Raw genomic sequence first — 18,697 nt, forward strand, 5'->3', positions numbered from 1 at the left:
ATGAGAATTGTAAAACAATCTGATTGTGGAATTTTAAAATAGGAGGTAGAAAACATTATCTGTAAGATTACCTATAACATTACATAGGAATATTATAAAACAATCTGATGGTGACATCATATGGTAGAGATAGATCAGCAAAATAACTAGTGTGGCAACCTTGGTTTTAAAGTGTAACAATGAGCGTTTCCTTATCAAGACTCGATTCATATATTTAGCCATAAAATAAACCACTACATTTTCTAACAAACTGAATAGCCTCAGGTGAGATGGTCGTGCAATTCAAGTAGTGGTTTGAGATATTTAATCCTTAGGTCTTTTAACCCTTCACATATAAACAAAGTGCATAGTGCCTTCCTTAATTGCACCACATAATAGGCAGGTGGCCCCCGTTGCGTCTTTCAATTTGTTTGTGTATTCTCGTACCCTCAAATAACCTGTTCTAATTTCTATATAAAGAGCCCGGGCATAATTTGGGGCAATCACGTCTAAATAGTAGTAATCCAGACCCCGAGACAAAGACAAAACATCTTACCCTCATATTGTTGGTTCTCAATGATACCCAAGCTTTTTTCATCTCCAATTTCGAGGTTCTGGTAATCAAATCAGGATTCAACCAATAGCATGTAAGATCTAGGGCTGGCAAACAATTTTTGACATGGGTAAACCATGGGAGACACCCCCCCTTCCAGCTTCGTCACCTGCGTGACAGCCTTGCAAAATTGAATAAGTGCTGGGTTCCCCCAAATTCGAAACCAATAAAATGCAGGTTTTATGCCCAGCTCGGATTCCAAACAGCAGAGATTGCATTCCATATGGACCAGGGCCGTCAGGGTGCCTTGGGGCAAAAGCAAAATGCTTTTGCCAAAATTATTTTCAATTATATTGACAGTCTTACCCTAAACAACCCCCAAATTCTCACACCATATAGTACCGCTGCTTTTGCTTGTGCCTTACAAACTTCCAAAACTGGACCAACTGCAATGAGCCGCAATTTTTGCCCAAGCCTCGAGCAACCCTGTCCCCGTGGAGAGACCAGCAAACATTTGCGGCGAAATGGATTCCACGGTAGTCATACCAAGTGACTTCCTTTATTTATTTATTTAATTTATTTGTGAAGCGATGGGCAAGAGCCCGGAGGCACAGAAGCACTGAGACAGACATAACAGGGAAAAAAAAAAAAAACAGGGAAAGCAGAGAGAAGCTAGAAATGTAGGAAATTTGATCAGATGGTCTTAAAAAAAAAAAAAAAAAAAGCTTTTTCAGAATCAGCCTGAAGCTAACGAGACAGTGACACAGTCTCAAGTCAGGCGGCATAGTATTCCAAAGGTGTGGAGTCAAGAAAGGGAAACATCCTTTTTCCACTAGGGACAGCTTTGCCATCAGTGATTGCATTAGGCCGGTGTTTGACCTGAGACTACATCTGTCCTGAACCCATTTAAGATTAGCCGTCAGATTATATAGGACCTTTTGCCACGGAGACAGGAGTGTGCAAGGCGCAGAGTGCGAAACATAACCCTCTTTGCTACCGGAAGCCAGTGTAGTGATCTCCTGGTTGCCGACACGTAGTCAGTTTTTCTCAAGCCAGCTACTACCTTGACTGCGTTATTCTGGACAACTTGTAGATGGTTAATCTCTCCCTTACCTACCCAAAGTATGATACTAGCACAGTAGTCCAGGGGACTGCATATAATCGCTCTGGCCAGAGCGACACAGCTGGTCATTGCTAGATATGGTCTCAGCTGAGCCAGTAGCTTGATGTAATAAGAGCAGTTGGACTCAAGAACGCTTATGTGAGCCCTCAGAGGTAACTATTTTTCGATGGTAACTCCCAGGGTCTTCATCTTCTTAAGGGTGGGTAGCACACAATCAGCGATTTGTATAGAGGAGTAGGCTTGGTCTAGTTGACGCAGCTTAGGAGGAGTGCCCAGAATGATGAGCTCCGTTTTGGAGTTATTCAGTGCCAGGCCATTGAGCAACATCCAATATTGAATGTTATTGTAGGTTGCAATGATGACCTCAGTGTATTTGATGTAGTTCCCAGTAAGTGGCAAAAGACGCTGAGTGTCATCAGCATAGTTCGAATACCAGGTACTCCCAATCCAATTGATCAAACAAGGCCAGCATGAATAGGTTGAAAATCGTGGGTGACAGACAGGAGCCCTGCAACACTCTGCAGTCCAGAGCGAAACCACCTGACATGGCCTCTTGATGGTAGACCCTAGCTGTGCGGTCTGAGAGGAAAGGCAGTACCCAGAGCCCTGTCACATAAACTGCTAAAATGGAGTGATCCACTAGATCGAAGGCAGGCATGAGGTCTAAGAGCATCTGTAGTGAAGCTTTGCCTTTCTCCATGTGTAATAAAATGTTGGTTTTAAGATCCAATAGTGTGGATTCGGTGCTATGAAAGCTCCAGAAACCTGATTGCTTAGGACCAAATAAGCAATGCATATTCAGAAAAGCCTGGATTTGTTCCTCTAACCTTGTCCTTCCTACTATAACAGATAAAGGTTTGTTTTGGAAGTTCTTAGGGGAGAAGACTGTGGTCTTTGTTTTTCCAACATATACTTTCAGGACTATCTCCACACATTTCTTATGAAAACAGCACAGAGTTTTAAGCCGGAAGGGGTGGTAGAGAGGGGAATGGTGTCATCAGGAAAAAATAATGCTGGAAATTTGTCCTTCCCCAGCCACAGAGAAACTAAGTTATTTAGACACCATTATTTTATAACAGTATTAATATGAATGGAAAATAAAAGGGGAGTCAATGGACACCCCTGGCAAACCCCTATGTCCACCGGGAATGGGAACATAGCATCACCAGCCAAACTCTACCGTACCGTAGCAGAGTTGCTAGAATTTAACTATCTAATTGGGGTTAACAAAGCCTCCGGTATCTTCTTGGCCACTAATACCTCCCAAAGTGATTTCCTCAAAAAACACTGTCAAATGCAGTTCTTAAATCAACAAATACTGCATAAAACTTTATTTTAGTTAGAGACAGATATTTCTGGGCCAACGCAGAGGTGAAACCCCTGATCCACCGTACTCAAGCCTGATCTAAAGCCTGCCTACAGGTGACTAAGCAGAGATTCCCTTTCAACCCATTCTTGTACATTAATCTTTGCAAACATCTTCCCTGTTAGGTCCAAAAGGGAGATGGGGAATACTCCCTGAACTATCAACCTATCTCCCCTTTTATTAATTGGGACGATCTCTGCCATCTTTCATGAGTCTGGCATCTTTTCCTGCATGAAAATATTTATAAAAACCAACGTTCAGAAACAATGGAGCGACAGAAAGACTCAAGAGCATTACCCTGAGCCCCATAGTACCTCAAAAGTGATGAAGAAATCTCAGCTGGACGCCTTCACGATGCAGCAGAGGGGACCCAGACTCCTGTTCCTTTGTCATGGTGACAAAAGGAGGGACTCTGGAAGGGATTTTGCAGCAGTAGAGAGAAGGGGTTCCCAGCAAGGGATTCTTTGTGCTCCAACGCAGGCCTGTGGTTTTGGTGCTTTTTCACAGACCACAATGAAGAATGGTTCTCATCTGAACGATTCACCTTGCTTGATCGGTCCTGCACTCTGGTGAGGGGACTTTGAGGAGGGGGTCTTGCCTCTGGAGGCCTGGAAGGAGTACACCAAAGTTTCGGGAGCGTTTGTTCAGAGCAAGAGGATTTATTTATTTAAATTTATATAGCGTGCAAACAGACCAGGGGCATTGAGGCGCTGTTACTTGTAAGAGCTTAGTTAGAGGTACAGGAATGGTAGCAGTCGTTGGTACATTATAAATACTACAGACATAATTCTATACTTACAGCTTATGCAATTGGTCATTACATTACAGCTTATGCAGTGGGTCATTTGTATAGTATTCATGCTGATACGAGGGACCTCTGCACTGCACTTAGGTTCAAGGTTCCAGGCTATTGGCCGTTTGCAGCCCACAAAGGTTGTTGGACCACATCCACCACCACCAGCCATTCAGGTATGCTTGTCACTTTAACAGACATATTACAGGAGCAGTGAGAAAGGGGATACTATGTCACCCCTCATCACTCCACATAAGGTACTGCATGCTGATCTCACAAAAGAAAAGGTAAGAGGGATACAAATTATCCCCTAACCTTGGGAACAGTAGTTCTCACAAGGTAAATTAAGAGGATGGAAAGGAAAGCACCTAGCAACACTGCACAAAAGGTGATGTGTGCTGCAAAAGTGAATCACAGATGCCTTCAAAAATATTGTGGAAAGCATGACTCCTGTGAGACAGGCATGGTATCAAGAGAGACACAGACTCAAACTAACAGTTTGAAAACCTTTATTATCAAACTTTGTGGGGTTGGTGTAATGCCTACCTGGCCCATTGTTCCCTCAACTGATGCTTCTAAGGGCCATCGATGTCCGCAAGTCCAAAACCAAAGTGCCTCAATGGCCCACACTAAAAATCTCTGGCGCATAGCAATGCGTTTCACTTCTCCAAAATGACTACCCTGGAAGTAGAAAAAATCATCCGTTCACTCAAACCTTCCACTTGTAAAGGTGACATCTGCCCAGCACAACTAATAAAAGACGCTGCCAGAGAATTATCTCCCTTTATCACTAAATTGATTAACGCCTCCTTTGCCTCAGGCACTATCCCTGCCAACCTTAAACAGTCCTGGGTGCTCCCCCTCCTTAAAAAGCAGACCTTAGACCCCCTCATCCCTACCAATTACCACCCATTACCACGGTATCATTTATTCTTAAAATACTGCACAAAGCTGCATACAACCAAATTCAAAAGCATCTAGAGCTACACAACCTCTTAGGAGAGAGACAACCGGGCTTCCATCCTTTACACGGAATAGAAACTGACCTAATTGATTTGAAATCCCAAATTGACAAGCTGAGAGAGAAAGGAAGGACAGTACTCCTGCTACTTCTGCACCTCTCAGCGGCCTTTGATTTAGTGGATCATAAAGTCCTCTGTAGTCACCTGGACTCTGCTGCCCACTTCTCCCCAGAGGCCATCAGATGGTTTGAGTCATTCCTGAGCGAAAGAACCATGAGTCTCTTCTCTCCCTCAGCAGCTGCAGATCCCACACCTATCTCGTGTGGTGTCCCCCAAGGCTCTTGTGTCTCCCCAACTCTTTATAACATCTTCACCAAGCCCCTGTTTGATGATCTGGACCATCTAGGTATCACCTACACTAACTATGCAGATGATACACAGATTCTCCTCCCGCTTTCTGGGGATCACGTGAAGGACACGGAATTGGTGAACAAGGTATATCTTATCATCCAGGCATGGATGGCCACTCATGGCCTCTGTCTGAACGATGATAAGACTGAGTTGATAATCTTGGGCACCCACGCCAATATTAAAAAACTAGGCCAGGAATTTTCCTCCACCAATATAGATGGGAATTCCATCCAAGTGTCCAAGGAAGTAAAAACTCTTGGATTCTATCTTGACTCAACCCTATCAATTGATAATCAGGTAAAATCCCTTGCCTCCTCTACAGCCTACACCTGCAAGTTGATAAGAGCCAGTAAACCGTTCCTTTCTAATAACAGTTGTTTAATCCTGGCCAGAGCCTTAATACTCTCCAGAATTGATTACTGTAATGCACTATATTCTGGAGCCAATAAAACCATAATTCAAAGACTACAAACATTACAAAATAATGCCTTGGAAGCAGCACTGGGCATAAACAAAAGAACCCATATCTCCTCCGTCAGACGCCATCACAAATGGCTAACCACAGACAACAAAATACAACTCAAGACGCTATCTCTGACCCATAAAGCCCTCAATAACTCTGCCCCCAGATACTTGATAGACAAATTTCACAGGAGAACCTCTCTCAGACCGACCAGAGCTGTCAATTCTAACAGTTTGATAATACCTAACTTCAGACTCACTACGATTGGTGGAAATAGCTTCCCTGTAAAGGCTGCCAAGACGTGGAACTTACTGCCACAAGACCTGAGAGGGGATCTGCCTTACCTTCGCTTCAGAAAAACGTCATTCAACTCCTTACCTCCACCGACCTTTAGCTTACCTGTGTCACTTACCTCCTATTGTAATTATTCGCGGCACACCCGGCAAACTATACTGTATATTTCTGTAATTCCGATTGACTATACCTGAATATTGTAATTATTTGTGCTCTAGAGACTTTTATTGTATATTGCATATCATTCTATGTTGTAACCATGTAAGCCTTGCATTTTCTTATTGCTGCGCCCTGCTACCCATGGGTCTGCTGCGCATAAAAAGTGAATAAAAACAACCAAACAAAAGTCTGTCTGTGTCCAAACCTATGCTTGCCCTCACTCTTAAACCAAATGGGATAGGGGGCCTTCTTAAAGGAAACATTGTGGTTAAAAAGGAAATGTAAACCACAACTGGTTTCAGGTAGTCTTACCAATAGGTGTAGTTCTGCCAGTTCAAAATATTTCAACTCCAAAGGGTTGCTCTTGGAACTTTCCACGCAGGGCTCTTATCAATAGAGTTCACAATGTCTGTGGGTCTTTTGGGCATCCCTTCCCCAAGCTCGGAGGACTCTGGCTTCAAAACAAAAAGTCCGTTCTTTCCAGGCCTCTCAACGCTCAAAAGATTCACAGTTTCTTACTTTACAACTCAACTGAGGATTCACTGGTCTAGACCTCTCCTGTAAAGTTCACAATGTCCTTGTGGGTCTCTCAGGGTTCCCTTCCCCAAATGTAGGCCGCTTTTATCCTCAAAGTTCTCCTGTTAGGATGCATCTTTCACTGTACTGTTCTTGTTAGGCCTCTCAGGGATCCCTTCCCCAATTTTAGAGCTCTCTTCACAAAGTTCAACAAACAAAAAAAGTTCCTCTTGTCAGGATGTACAGTTTTAAACACACAGTTCTTTCCATGAGGTAATGTCAGACTCGAAAACGCCAGGCTTTGGCTCTTCCCCTGCGCAACCTCCGACTTCTGACCCCTCTCTTTGGACTTTGTATCTTTCTTCTGGCACCTTTCCCTCGTGTGCCCTTTCCACTCTGGGTTTTCTTCTCCTTCGCCTTTCTTTCATTTTGCTGTGCACACCTGCACCTTCTTCTCACTTTAGTGTGCCTCATGCACACTCCTCTCGTCTTTATTGTGCCCCTGGCACACTCTGTTCCTTTGGTTGTGCATCCTTGCACCTTCCTTTCCCTTTGATGTGCCTCTTGCACTTTACCTTTTACAGTCTTTTGGGTCGCTCGCACCCTTTTCATTTTCCTCTCTTTACTTCCACGCAGCTAGCTCATCTTTCTTTAGGCTTTTCTTTCTCTTGCTTTTCGCTTTCTTTACTTTCTCTCGTTCTTTCTTTCCGCTTTCTTTACCTTCGTGATGCATACAAATCTCGTCTTTTTCCACTCCCACTCCAGCCACCTGCACACAGCAAAGTTTCTATCTTCACTTCACAAAATTCACCGGAAAGCGCAGCTCTGGCGAGCAGTCTCCTCGGGATACATTGGGTCGAGGTCAGGGACTCACCACCTGCCCCTCAGACACGCTTGGGACAGGCACACGGTCCAAGGGAACAAGCATTTTTCTGGACTCGGCCAGCAGGTCACAGTCTGCCTCACTCCAGCTCTCTGGAGATACGGCTCCCTAGCCACGCTGCAGCCCCTCAAACACACCGGGCCAGCGTCTCAGTACATTGCTCTCCTCCAGACTCTCCAGGCTTCTCCCACTGCCGCTCTCTGCTCTTTGGCTCTCCTGGTCCGGCAACAACTCCAGGTCGCTGAACGATTCTCGCAGAACGTGCCTTGGGACTGAGAAGGGATCCCCTGCTGGACTCAGCCACGCATCCTCACTTCTGCTCTCCCAACTGCTTCTCACGCTGCTCTCTTAGCAGTCTCCTTTTATACATGTGTTGTATCAATGGGCTGCAGGTGTGTGGTCAGGTCTGGGTTTGCTTGACCCCCAATACTCCAATGAACAGGACATGCCTGTCCTTAAGTCCTGAGTAAGTGAATTCTTAAGGGGGCAGTGTTCCTTTTCCTTCCCTGCTCTTTCTTTATGATAATCATTACGGGAGAGTCAAGCAGAGTCAGGTGTGCACAGTTGTAGTCAGGTGCCTGAACTTGCCTGACCATTAATGGGACAGCCTAATGGTGGTATGTAGCAGGCCTCTTTTTGCATCTCCATGTTGTTCCTATGGGTAATCTTAATTGCTGCTGATCGCCTCTTCCTTGTCCTAGTACATGTTGGAAATGGGGATTGGGTATGGCGGCGGGGGGCGGCGTAGGGAGGGAGGAGGGAACAAGGTGATATCGAAAAATACACCCTAAAGGCTGAGGGAGAGTGTGATGATGTAAGATATTGAATGAGTTGTGTTTCTAATGTCTTCTGATTGAGAGTAGGGGTAGTTGTAATGAATGGGCGTTTGTTCCAGTTGCCCTTGTCTCAGGGCCTCATTACAAGGTTGGCAGTAACCCCATAACACTGTTTCCGACGCCTGAGATCCCGGTTCCACCGGGACATTACAAGTCCCAGAGGTCCAGGATCTCAGGCGGCGGAATTTGTAAGTCCCTAACAGTGTCAGTGCTTCTGTGAAAACTGCTACCGGGCCCGATGCGCCAGACAGGTCAGACCCTGCCATTCGCAGAGGCCCTGGCAGGCACAGTTGTAGTCTGCCGGTCCGGAATGGTTGCTTCTACGTTGCTCCCGGTACCCTTAATTCCAGACCGGCAGACTTGTAATGAGGCCCTTAGAGTCTTATTAGAGGAAGATGACCGGGAAGGAGAAAATTGGGTTACAGACTGACGTCTAGGTTTTGAGGTAAAGTCATCGAGTAAGACGGGGTCTGGATGACAATATCCCATGAAAGTAGAGGGAAGGTAGGATGGATTGGGGCAAGGTATGGGGAAATACCATGTCTCGTCTTCAGGCGCTCTTCCCTCAGTCCCCAAGGATCCCCTGCCGAGGTGATCCTTCCTCGCTTGTCCGCCCCCATGGTTGGGATCCAAGAGCGATGGCCCTCTCCTGGCCACCTGAAAAAAGGATCCTCTAGTTGTATTTGTGAGAATGCCCTCCGGTTTCTCACACTCCATAAAATAAAGTAAAAACAATGAACAAAGGGGTTTCCATGGTCGAATCAAAAGAATGAATGCAGGGAAAAAGGCTCCACTCGATCAAGAGAACACATAAAAAGATCCAGGAGTCCAGCAAAATGATTTGGGGGTCTCACAGGTAGAGGGGATTCGGCATAAATATGAAAAATCTCCTCAACACCTAGCTGCTACTGGGTCTAACATGGTACGCTGAAAGTGCTTTTTGATGGATTCCTATACTGTATTTAAAATAGCATTTTTCTCTTTGATCAGGAGTTGACCGTTTTTCAAAGTTGGCTTAAACATAATTCTTTCATTAATGTACTGGGTGCAGTAAAGTCTGTCAGAATCTACTTGACTGGTAAACACTCTTGTCTTTCACTGAAAGTTTTGCTATTCAGTTGTTTTGGTGTCAACAGGCTAATATTTCTTTTGGCATCATATGCTGTTTTGCATCCTTCATGGTAGCTTGCAAACACTGGTTTATATTATTTTGCACACAGTATACCACCCGAGTATGGTGCAGCGAGTCTTTGATGACCCACAAGTATGAGAAGCAGCATGTCTTCAGTTCAGTTTCTATATAGGTTTTCCTAGTGAACTGCACAGAGATTCCTTTCTCTGCCACATTCTCAGCTCACAATCACTGCCTTTTCAGCACTGTGTACATTGGTCTGCTTTCCACAGCATGTTTCTGGGTCTCCTGCGTAGGCATGCCTTTCAGTGCGGAAGCAACTTTTGTGATCTTGCAAATACAGCCTTACTGACACCATCTGTTTTTGTCTGGGCATTACTATGAGCCACTGTGGAGCATGGGTTTGATTTCGAAGGAGCACTGACTGAATTGTCATGGCGACTTGTGATTTTCAAAATATATATGCGGTTGATCGCCTAGCCCCTAATTTTAGAGACTCTTCAGTTTAGCTCATTACAGGCCACTTCTATCTCCAAATCCATCTGGCACTCTAGGTCTTCAGGCTCCTCTGTCTGTAACACCTTGGTGGGTTTTGGCCATATCGTAATCCACAGCATAGGCGGCCCAATGTTTCTCCTTCAGACTTTTAAGTGTTTCTGCCTTAAAAATGTTTGCAAGCTTGGCAGATCGATAGGGAGGTTAACTATTACACACTCTATGGTTATCAATTCACAGGAAATTGTGGCTGCACCGTGGGCAAAACTTACGGGGAGAATGTTTCAAGCGGCCTAGATGCGGAAAAACCTCATGACTTTGAAACTATCAAAACAATTACATTTTCTTATAACCCATCCCTCATACTGTTACTAAAACACATCCTCTGATCACTAGTCAAAGGCATTTGCAACATTCTCTTTTCCTCCGCTCTTCAGTGCAACTGAAACGGGTGTGGAAAAAATAATGAGAGGAAGGCTGAAAGGAACATTGTGTGTAGTCTGTAGACATAATTAAGTTAATACTTTTACAGGAATGCTCATGCAGATTTTAATATTATAGGCCAATAAACAGATGATATACTATGCATACACTGTTGATCAAAACCCAATTCTGATGACGAAAGCACCTTTTAGTCATAACTGCTTTCTCTCGGATACAACACCTTAAAATGGTGTAGTATTAGTTTCATCTAGAATTAACCATATTCCATTTAACTGGGGTATGACCAATGCGGGCTGTGATATACAACTATGATAACCACAGATAAGCATGGGGTCAAGTTTGTTCATTCATGTTCAAAAATGGGTAATTGCATTCATCTTTAGGGATAAAGCATTTACATTATGTTAAGACATCCCAATCATAAGGGAATATCATGCAAGAAAGTTTCTTGGAGATGAAAAGTACTTTAGAAGTACAGGCTACTTCACTTACAGTTTTGTGATAGTCTTTTGCGCAAGTAATTTCTCTTCTTATGCGGACACAGACGAACACAGACACAGAATTCCAATCTCAAGATTCCAATCGGATGTTCAAAGTAACATTTTATGTCTACATCCTGGACCTACCATTTAGGAAGCTATGCTTTAAACTACTTAGGACCTCACCTGAGATCATCTTGAAGATTTGGTTCTTCTCCATAGGTTGTGTAGATTAAATCAGAATCATCCTTGCCGATGTTTGCAAATGTCGAGTCATAGTCTGGAGCATATGTACTGAACGGTCCATAATTCAAGTAAGAAACTATTGAGAAAGGAAAGACGCAATGTATACATGGAAATTATTGTTTAAAAGATCACATTGTCAAACATAAAACTAATTGGTGTTTCTCTAAATTTTAAATGTGTTATGAAGGTTGAAAAAAGACAAGGCATCGTTTATAGTTGAAGGAATTTGGATGAATGAAAAGGAGGGCATAGCCACAGATTTACTGTTGAAAAGAATAATACTTGGTTAGAAGAGAGCAGAGTTAAACTTGGAACTTTAAAAATCTAATGTTGTCATTTAGCCCCTTTTGGATAAAAATAAATTACATAGCAGGGAAAGTTACTTACTTGCAACACTAGTTGTCTAAATTGGCAATCTCAACTAAACTAGTTACCAAATAATGTAGTCACCTATAAGCAGAATCTCTGGACACATTTAAATAGAGTGAACACATGTTGCTTTCGAAATAGACTAAGTGTCTGGCTTTTCCCTTTTAGTTTACTGCTAAAACATAGCCCATTGCTATTTTCCAACTACTTTTTGAAAAAGAAAAGGAAAAAAAATAAAAAAAACAGCTAGGCATCGATGTAATCAAAGAAAAGAAAACGTCTTGTCACTTTAAGGCAGACAAGCTACTGAAGAATCCCATAATTCAGAAGAGTGACATTATACTACATGAAGAACAGTTATTATTCACCATGCCTGTCCCCAGATCTCTATATAGGGACTTTAAAGAGAGCTTGTATGATATCTCTAAAATATATAAGAAAATACCAGTGTCAATAATTAAAAAAAATGCTTTTTACTGCAGAATAAAAATCATGTTTGCTTCCAACTTCCAAAGTCAGGAACAAAATATGCCTGCCTTAAAATCTTGTCTGGAGGTGCCTTTGACAATAATTCAGGGCTGCTGGGGTAAGCTCCACAAATGTGGCAAGAGGAGACCGGTCCTAAGACAGATCCTAAGAGGGGTTTGCATGGAGAGGACTCCTGGGGTTGTTGTAAATGGGGTGTGAACAGTTAAATGGACTGTGGATCACATTGGGACTCAATGTGACAATGTGGAAGACGTCAACAGCTCTTTCTACATCTAAAGCATGGGTTACAAACAAATAATGCAAAGAAAAGGTTACACTGCTGCAAGTCAATTTATTTTGGCAAAGTTTTTGATTTACACAGAAAAAAAAAAATACAAAAAAAAAATCTTCAAATAAAATTTACACTCAAATGCCAAACATTTGTTTCCTTTTCACTGAGACAAGAGAAGCAAGACAAAGGGTAGGACTGCTGCTTTTTCCAATGCACAGTGCTATTTAATTTCAAAGAAAGGTGGCTAAGTGCACCAGACAATACCAATGTTTCCAAAACTTGTAGCAGAAAACAGACTTTGGAAAGAGTAGACCTCTTCCTTTTTGTCAGAAGAAGCACACAGCACTGTGGTTAGGAGAATGTACCTATGCAGGTGAGCGAGGAAGGAGGAAATGAAGAGTGCTGGGTAGAACAGGAATGAAAAAACAGGAGCGCTTCTTTTCCTGTCAAGGAGTTGTCGACTGATAAGCATCCAGTGGGGGAGGGGGTCCGTGTGATGCTGGAAATGCATCGGAGGAACAGGGCCTCTGTATCCTTGTCCTTTACTGTTTTCCACGCAGGAGTTCATGTGGGCCTCCTGGCGGTGCAGCGCTCTCTTTTGGTTTGGTGAACAGACCCGTGGGATACCCTTACGGCACCCATGGGTGGGGGTACAACCCTGTGCCCCTAGTGTATGTCTTTGGGCACCTGTGGGTGGCCCGCAGAGCAGGGTATGGGCTGGTGGCAGCTTCCTGCTGACTTTGACAGGTGCGCTGAGTATCCTCCATTTTGGGATCCCCAGGCCCTGCCATTGGAATCAGTTGATTCCTGATGGAAAACAAGATGGCCCATGTGGCCTCTTGCTTTCTATTACCTGTTACCTTGTTTTCCCAAAGTCCTGGGAAGCCCAGACTCTGTCCCTTCCCCCTGACTGGCTGTTGGGTGGAAGTTCCATATATGGTGTTGTTGTGAAGCCCAGTCCAGACTGACTGGAGCCTTCCCAGTGACTGTATGTTGTGGGTATGCCCTGTGGGTGGGACCGGGGTGAATGGAGGGTGTGACCAATATGCACTTCTTGTTGTGGCTGTCTGGTTTCTGGGATGAGAGACAAAGACTGAGACAGCCCTGCCCGAAAATGGCCTGAATGCAGTGTGTAGTGTTGAATGGCTGGGTACTTGTCCCAATCCACATTCCTTGTTGTGAGTGTCTGAGAGGGAGGAGGATGGCCTGAATGCACTGTGTGCCTGATTGGCTGACTGACTGCATGAATGCCCTTCTGTATGATTGGCTGCTGAGAGTGACCCAGCAGTGTGGATGAGACAAGATAGTATATCTGGGGACCTCTCCCCACTAGAAATTGTTCAGAAGCTGTGTCTACACTTGAAGAGTAACTGGAACTGCTGATCCTCGACGCCCAGCTGGAAGAAGACTTGCTATTGCATTTGCTTCGACCTGATCTGAAAGCTGCCGAATTCGTCAAGGACTGATCCGAGAGAGGACCTGGTAAGGCGCCCTCTTCCCGTGTTCCGAGGGACCATCGAGCACCGCTAACCTTCGCCGAAAGCTCCCTGGAAGTCAGACCCTCGAAAGGCTGCCGACCCGAGACAGGACCGCTGAGGAGAACGAAGCAAAGCACCCGGACTTTGCCGGTGTCGAAGACTATTGCCGTCGACCAGGGTTCGCAGCTTTGTGTAACCACTGGAGGCCCGTCAAAGTTGTGTTGCCCAGCCGTGGGGACCACTTGACGCTGTGCCGCCGACGACCGGAGCCGCCCGCTACTTTGCCTAAGAATATTTGAATCCAAGGACTCCCTTGTCCGCAACGTCGACCGCTTTGTCCCGCCGGAGAAAGTCGAGAACGACCAACGCGCCGAGGAGAATCTGCCGGTGGGTTTCCCGCCACCTGAAGGCCACAAAGACTTCGACGACTCGACGCCCTTGTTGGGCCACAGTTCTTCTGAAACTCTTTGCGGTCCTGAACAATCCATTGCCGAGGTACCCCGCACAACTCATCCTCGCAGGACGTCGCTGACGAGCACCACCTGGATCGACATCGGGGTCTCGGCACCCTTGAACTTCTCATCGCCGCCGATGACAAGTTCACCATCTTCGATGCCTCTCGACGATCCGTGGCTCCTGCTTTAAAGGGAGTCACTCAAGAAGGATCCTTCGACGCGTCTTAGAAGAACTCTACTCCACCAGGTACATTGGGGGGGTAAAACCTTAATAGGAGGAAATCAGGCTATTGAACAATATATGGACTGGGTTTGTGCTATATATCTTTATTTTACAGGTTGCCCAGGTGGGGGGGATCTCCACACAGAAATGTGTCGATCGGTAGGGGCCGGTATTCTGCCTATTGTTTCAACCATCTTACGTTCCTTCCTATCTCTATTGCTGGTTTCCTCGTTATTGATCTGTGTGACATTTTAACCGTACAGTTGATGCACTTTAATGAGAATTGATAACATTGGTGGTACCACTTTAGAATTGTATATATTTATCATTGTTGATTTCCGAGTACAAAGTGCGTTATTGTGATCGTGTACATACCTTTGAATATTAATAATATAAAGACGGTGTTTTCAGTAATACAGTGTGGACATTCCTTTGTGGGGGTTCGGGGACTACACTGTACTTAAGAACCAGCCTGCATCACCTCCTGAGAAGCTAGGCCTTGATTGCTCGACTACGTTACCAATAATAGAGAATCTTGGCTGGGGTCCTCTGTGCCTCTCCTCTACCATATAGAGAGCGGAAGTACAGACACCCCCCTCCAGTCTTTACAGTCCGCAAGACCAAATGCCGTATAACGGACACTGTATCGGAGACTAGAACTAAGACTGAAGAGAACTACAGCCGAGCCAGATCTCAGAAGGAGACATAAGAGCCGTCCCTTAGGCTGGAAGGGCAGAAACGCTGCTTCAGGAGTCAACTGAGCTAGCCCAGAGCGACTCAACCAAGCTCTGCAACTAAGGAGAAGCCCCATCTGCTGAGGGAGCTTGCAAAATCAAGGCCAATGTGGGAGCAGAGGAAAACCAGAGGCGAGTCTGGTACAGGAGAACCCCAGAGCACAGGAGTAAGACTGATCTTTCCAACCCAAGAGACCAAGGAGGGGCAGCGGAGCCAGAGAGGAACCAGACATGAAGGCAGCAGATACAGGGTGTTGGTTCCAAGAAACGGCCTGCACATCATTAAGAGTCGATCCACAGGGACAATGACAAGTGGCATGACGCTGGAGAACCCATGGGGAAGGTCACAATGAGAAAAAAGATCCAGATAATAATTGGGAGAGGGAGTTCAACACCAGCGACTCCAAGAATCTATAAGCAAAAGAAACGCTGATAAAACTCTGGTGGATTCAAAAAGTGCAGTGATGGAAAAAATTATCCAGTGGCCGAGAGCATGAGAGTAAGACATGTCATTCTGTGAAGAGGAGGCACATCCCTGAGCATCATAAAAGTAAGCAAGAGAAGTTTCATACACTGTATTCTCGTGGAGCGAAAGAGTGTATTCTCGTGGAGCGAAAGAGTCCAGAGGGAGCTGTGAAAACAAGACTAATGAAAACCCATAAGCATCAAGAAGCCTCTGAAGGACTGAGAGACCCAGGCCAAGCAGAGACAGGAAAGGGTCTGAAAAGGGGCACACAAGAAGCACCATCATATCTATGCTCCACTAAAACGTTTGGAAGTGTACATTAATGTTAAAGCCTTCTTTGGGATAACCCATCACAGAAAAGAAAGATCACTCACTATAATGAAGTGTTGTCATAAAGTGTTTTGGTGAAGACATGAGCTGATTATCTTTAATTCTTTCCTGGATTGCTTTCATTCAATCGTTGCAGCTGGTCCTTTAAATCCTCTGGGAGCTCTATATAACCAGAAGCCTACATGAAGCGCAAGTGCAAAGTGTTGGCATTAAGTGTTTTGGTGTTTGGAGGCTTAGAGCGGCAGCGCTGCAGAAACTGGAAAAGCTGTGATCACGGATCGGGGGGTGGAAAGCTTGTGAAAGAAATGTTTTAGGGAGAAAAGACCAACAAAAAGTTTCTGAAATATCCTCCAGTCTTTTCTCCCCTGAACATTTCCAACTTGGCCGTGGCCCCCACCCACACTCCCCTACTTACACCCTGCGGCCACCAACTTGTGTTCCTGCGATGCCTGTTCTTTCACTTCCGTGATCGAGAACCAGCACCCCTGCAGCCCCCACTCACAATATACTGAGCAAGGGTGCGGGGGACACCCCCGCAGCCCCTGCTACTGAATGGGGGATATAGTCAAACTTTTCAGCCGCTCGGAATTGTTGAATGGCTAAAATTCGTCATTTTAGAGGATTCTGTGATCGCAATAGTGGCAATGCTAACACAAGGTAACTCGAACTGTGTTTTCTTGGATTAGTTGCCTGCATTCCGGTTACCAAGAAGAGACGATTCATATGACCCGAATGTTGTACACCATCTTGCACAATCACTGGGCTGTCTGTGTCACTCAATTATTGCTTGAAGTCGAGCTGTGAACATTATTGGTCTAATAATCATCATTACTGATATCGCACTACACACAACTGTATACAGCGTGGTGTAGTGGGGGTACCTTTTAAAACTTGTAGGCACAAAGGGGTCTGAGGGTGGCTGTGCCGTGTCCCTTAAAGGCTGGAATGGCTGAATTAGTGGAAATCAAGGCATTAGACTCCTTGACCAGGGCTTATAACCCCTTTTGTATCTAAAGTAGTAAACAAGACCAGAAACAACAACCTAAGAAAAGGCAACCCGTACGGGAAAGCAGGCACTCATAGCGGAGGTTTTGCAAAAGGCTGCACGGACAATGTAAATAAACTTACAACCCCTGAGGAAGGAGAAGCTTTAAGTAAACAACCAAAAGTACCAGCATTAGGAAAAATAACTGCTTTCTTTCTACCTGATCTTTCTACTGGAGCACGAGGGCACTAATATTGTTAATGTTTGTGAAAAGAGTGAACAGCTGCTCTCCGACCTTGGAGACAATGACGATAACTCTCTCCTGGCACTGTGTTACACATTACAGGGAGCTGCAGCAGCAAGTTTGGCTAAAGCCCTCGCAGCTGGAAGTACTGAGATCCAGAGTACCCTTAAGGAGGAAATACTGCCCTTAGCCCATCCTGGCCCCACATGCATCCAAGGATTGAGGCAGCGTCTTTCAGCTTGCACAAACGTACACCCAGACTCAAGTGTGGGGGTTGAAACCAGCGAAGATAGCCAGCAAGGGAGCACCACTAGTAGAGGGGAAACGGGCCCCCCAAATACCACTAAAACGTCCTCAGGAGTGGAAGGGTTATTCTGGAATAAGTATAGAAGCAGGGTAGGGCCATTTCATCAATTGTCTGTCGGTTACAAGGTACAGGGTTAACTGGTCTGTGTCTGGCCAACCAAGTAACTTAGGCGAATGGTGCTCCCAGCAATGCTCAAAATAGCCAGAATGAAGCCAATGCCTTGCAGGACTGTAAGGTTTTTGAAGAATCCAATGCGGACCTATCCATTTATATGATTAGGATGAAAGGTGCCTGACAAAACGTGCAAAACAACGAGGGGCAGTGGCTAGCAGTAAAAGTCACCCCCCCGTCTAACCCACCCTCCATTGAGCCACTAAACTCAACGTCCATAGTCATCGAGCAACAAAAACATAAGTAAAGAAAAAAGCCACCCACAGGAGGAAAAAAATGCTTAGAACAGCCGTTACTCTTAACCAGTTGGTTAGTTAGGGACGGGGAGTTGGCGGCATCTGAGAAGTGAAAAATGACCACAGTCCCCCAAATGGAAGATGTGGGTGAACCAGTGTGGTCAACATCTCAGGGGGCAGCAACTGGTCTAGTCCCTAATCAGGTACTTGTTGAAGCCAAGGTACCTGATATGGATCCAAATATCTTTGACTGGCTGGGGTCCCCTGACATTTATAGAGAAACGGACCAACAGATCGGACCTATTAAGCCTTTGCAAAAAGGTTCCTGCTTTCAGAGTTTTGTCCACAAGTGACTTAAGTTTGGTGGAACCCATGGGCATTTAACGGTGGAAACTTTGAGAGTCCACTGTGCTACATCAGAAGTACCATTACTTAACCATGCCCATCAGGCTTCTATACTCAGTGCGGGTTATGCAGTAGATGGTCTATCTCACATTTGTCACCGATTAAAGTCAGCACAATTCAATCTTTACAGCCCACAAATATGAACAGAGCAGTGCCTGTTGTCAAACCCGGGACTGTACTGTTGCCGGGGGATTGTCCTAAAATACATTAGGGTGGGAATGGAAGCCACTGTCTGAAAGTAAGTGAATTTGGAAGCTTGCGAGTTGGAACACCAGTAACACCAGGGGCCATGAACATTCTTTGGAAGGAACATTTTACTTACCTGTAACTGTTGTTCTCTAGAATGGGTCTGGCATGGATTCACATGCTCGTGAATATTCCCCGTCAGGCTGGGAATCCT

The 18,697-nt window shown here is 45.0% G+C and overlaps 1 protein-coding gene across 2 annotated transcripts in view; it reads right to left on the reverse strand.

Annotated features, from left to right (window-relative positions):
• BRD7 (bromodomain containing 7) overlaps positions 1 to 18,697 on the reverse strand; it is a 718,458-nt gene that overhangs the window by 281,317 nt on the left and 418,444 nt on the right. For both annotated transcript variants that reach the window (XM_069604773.1, XM_069604774.1), the window contains exon 11: positions 11,075 to 11,210. In XM_069604773.1, the coding sequence (XP_069460874.1) occupies positions 11,075 to 11,210 (136 nt within the window). The remainder of the gene's footprint in view (positions 1 to 11,074; positions 11,211 to 18,697) is intronic.

This window comes from Ambystoma mexicanum, chromosome 1p, assembly GCF_040938575.1.
Source record: "Ambystoma mexicanum isolate Mex_15411 chromosome 1p, UKY_AmexF1_1, whole genome shotgun sequence".
Lineage (NCBI taxonomy): Eukaryota > Metazoa > Chordata > Amphibia > Caudata > Ambystomatidae > Ambystoma > Ambystoma mexicanum.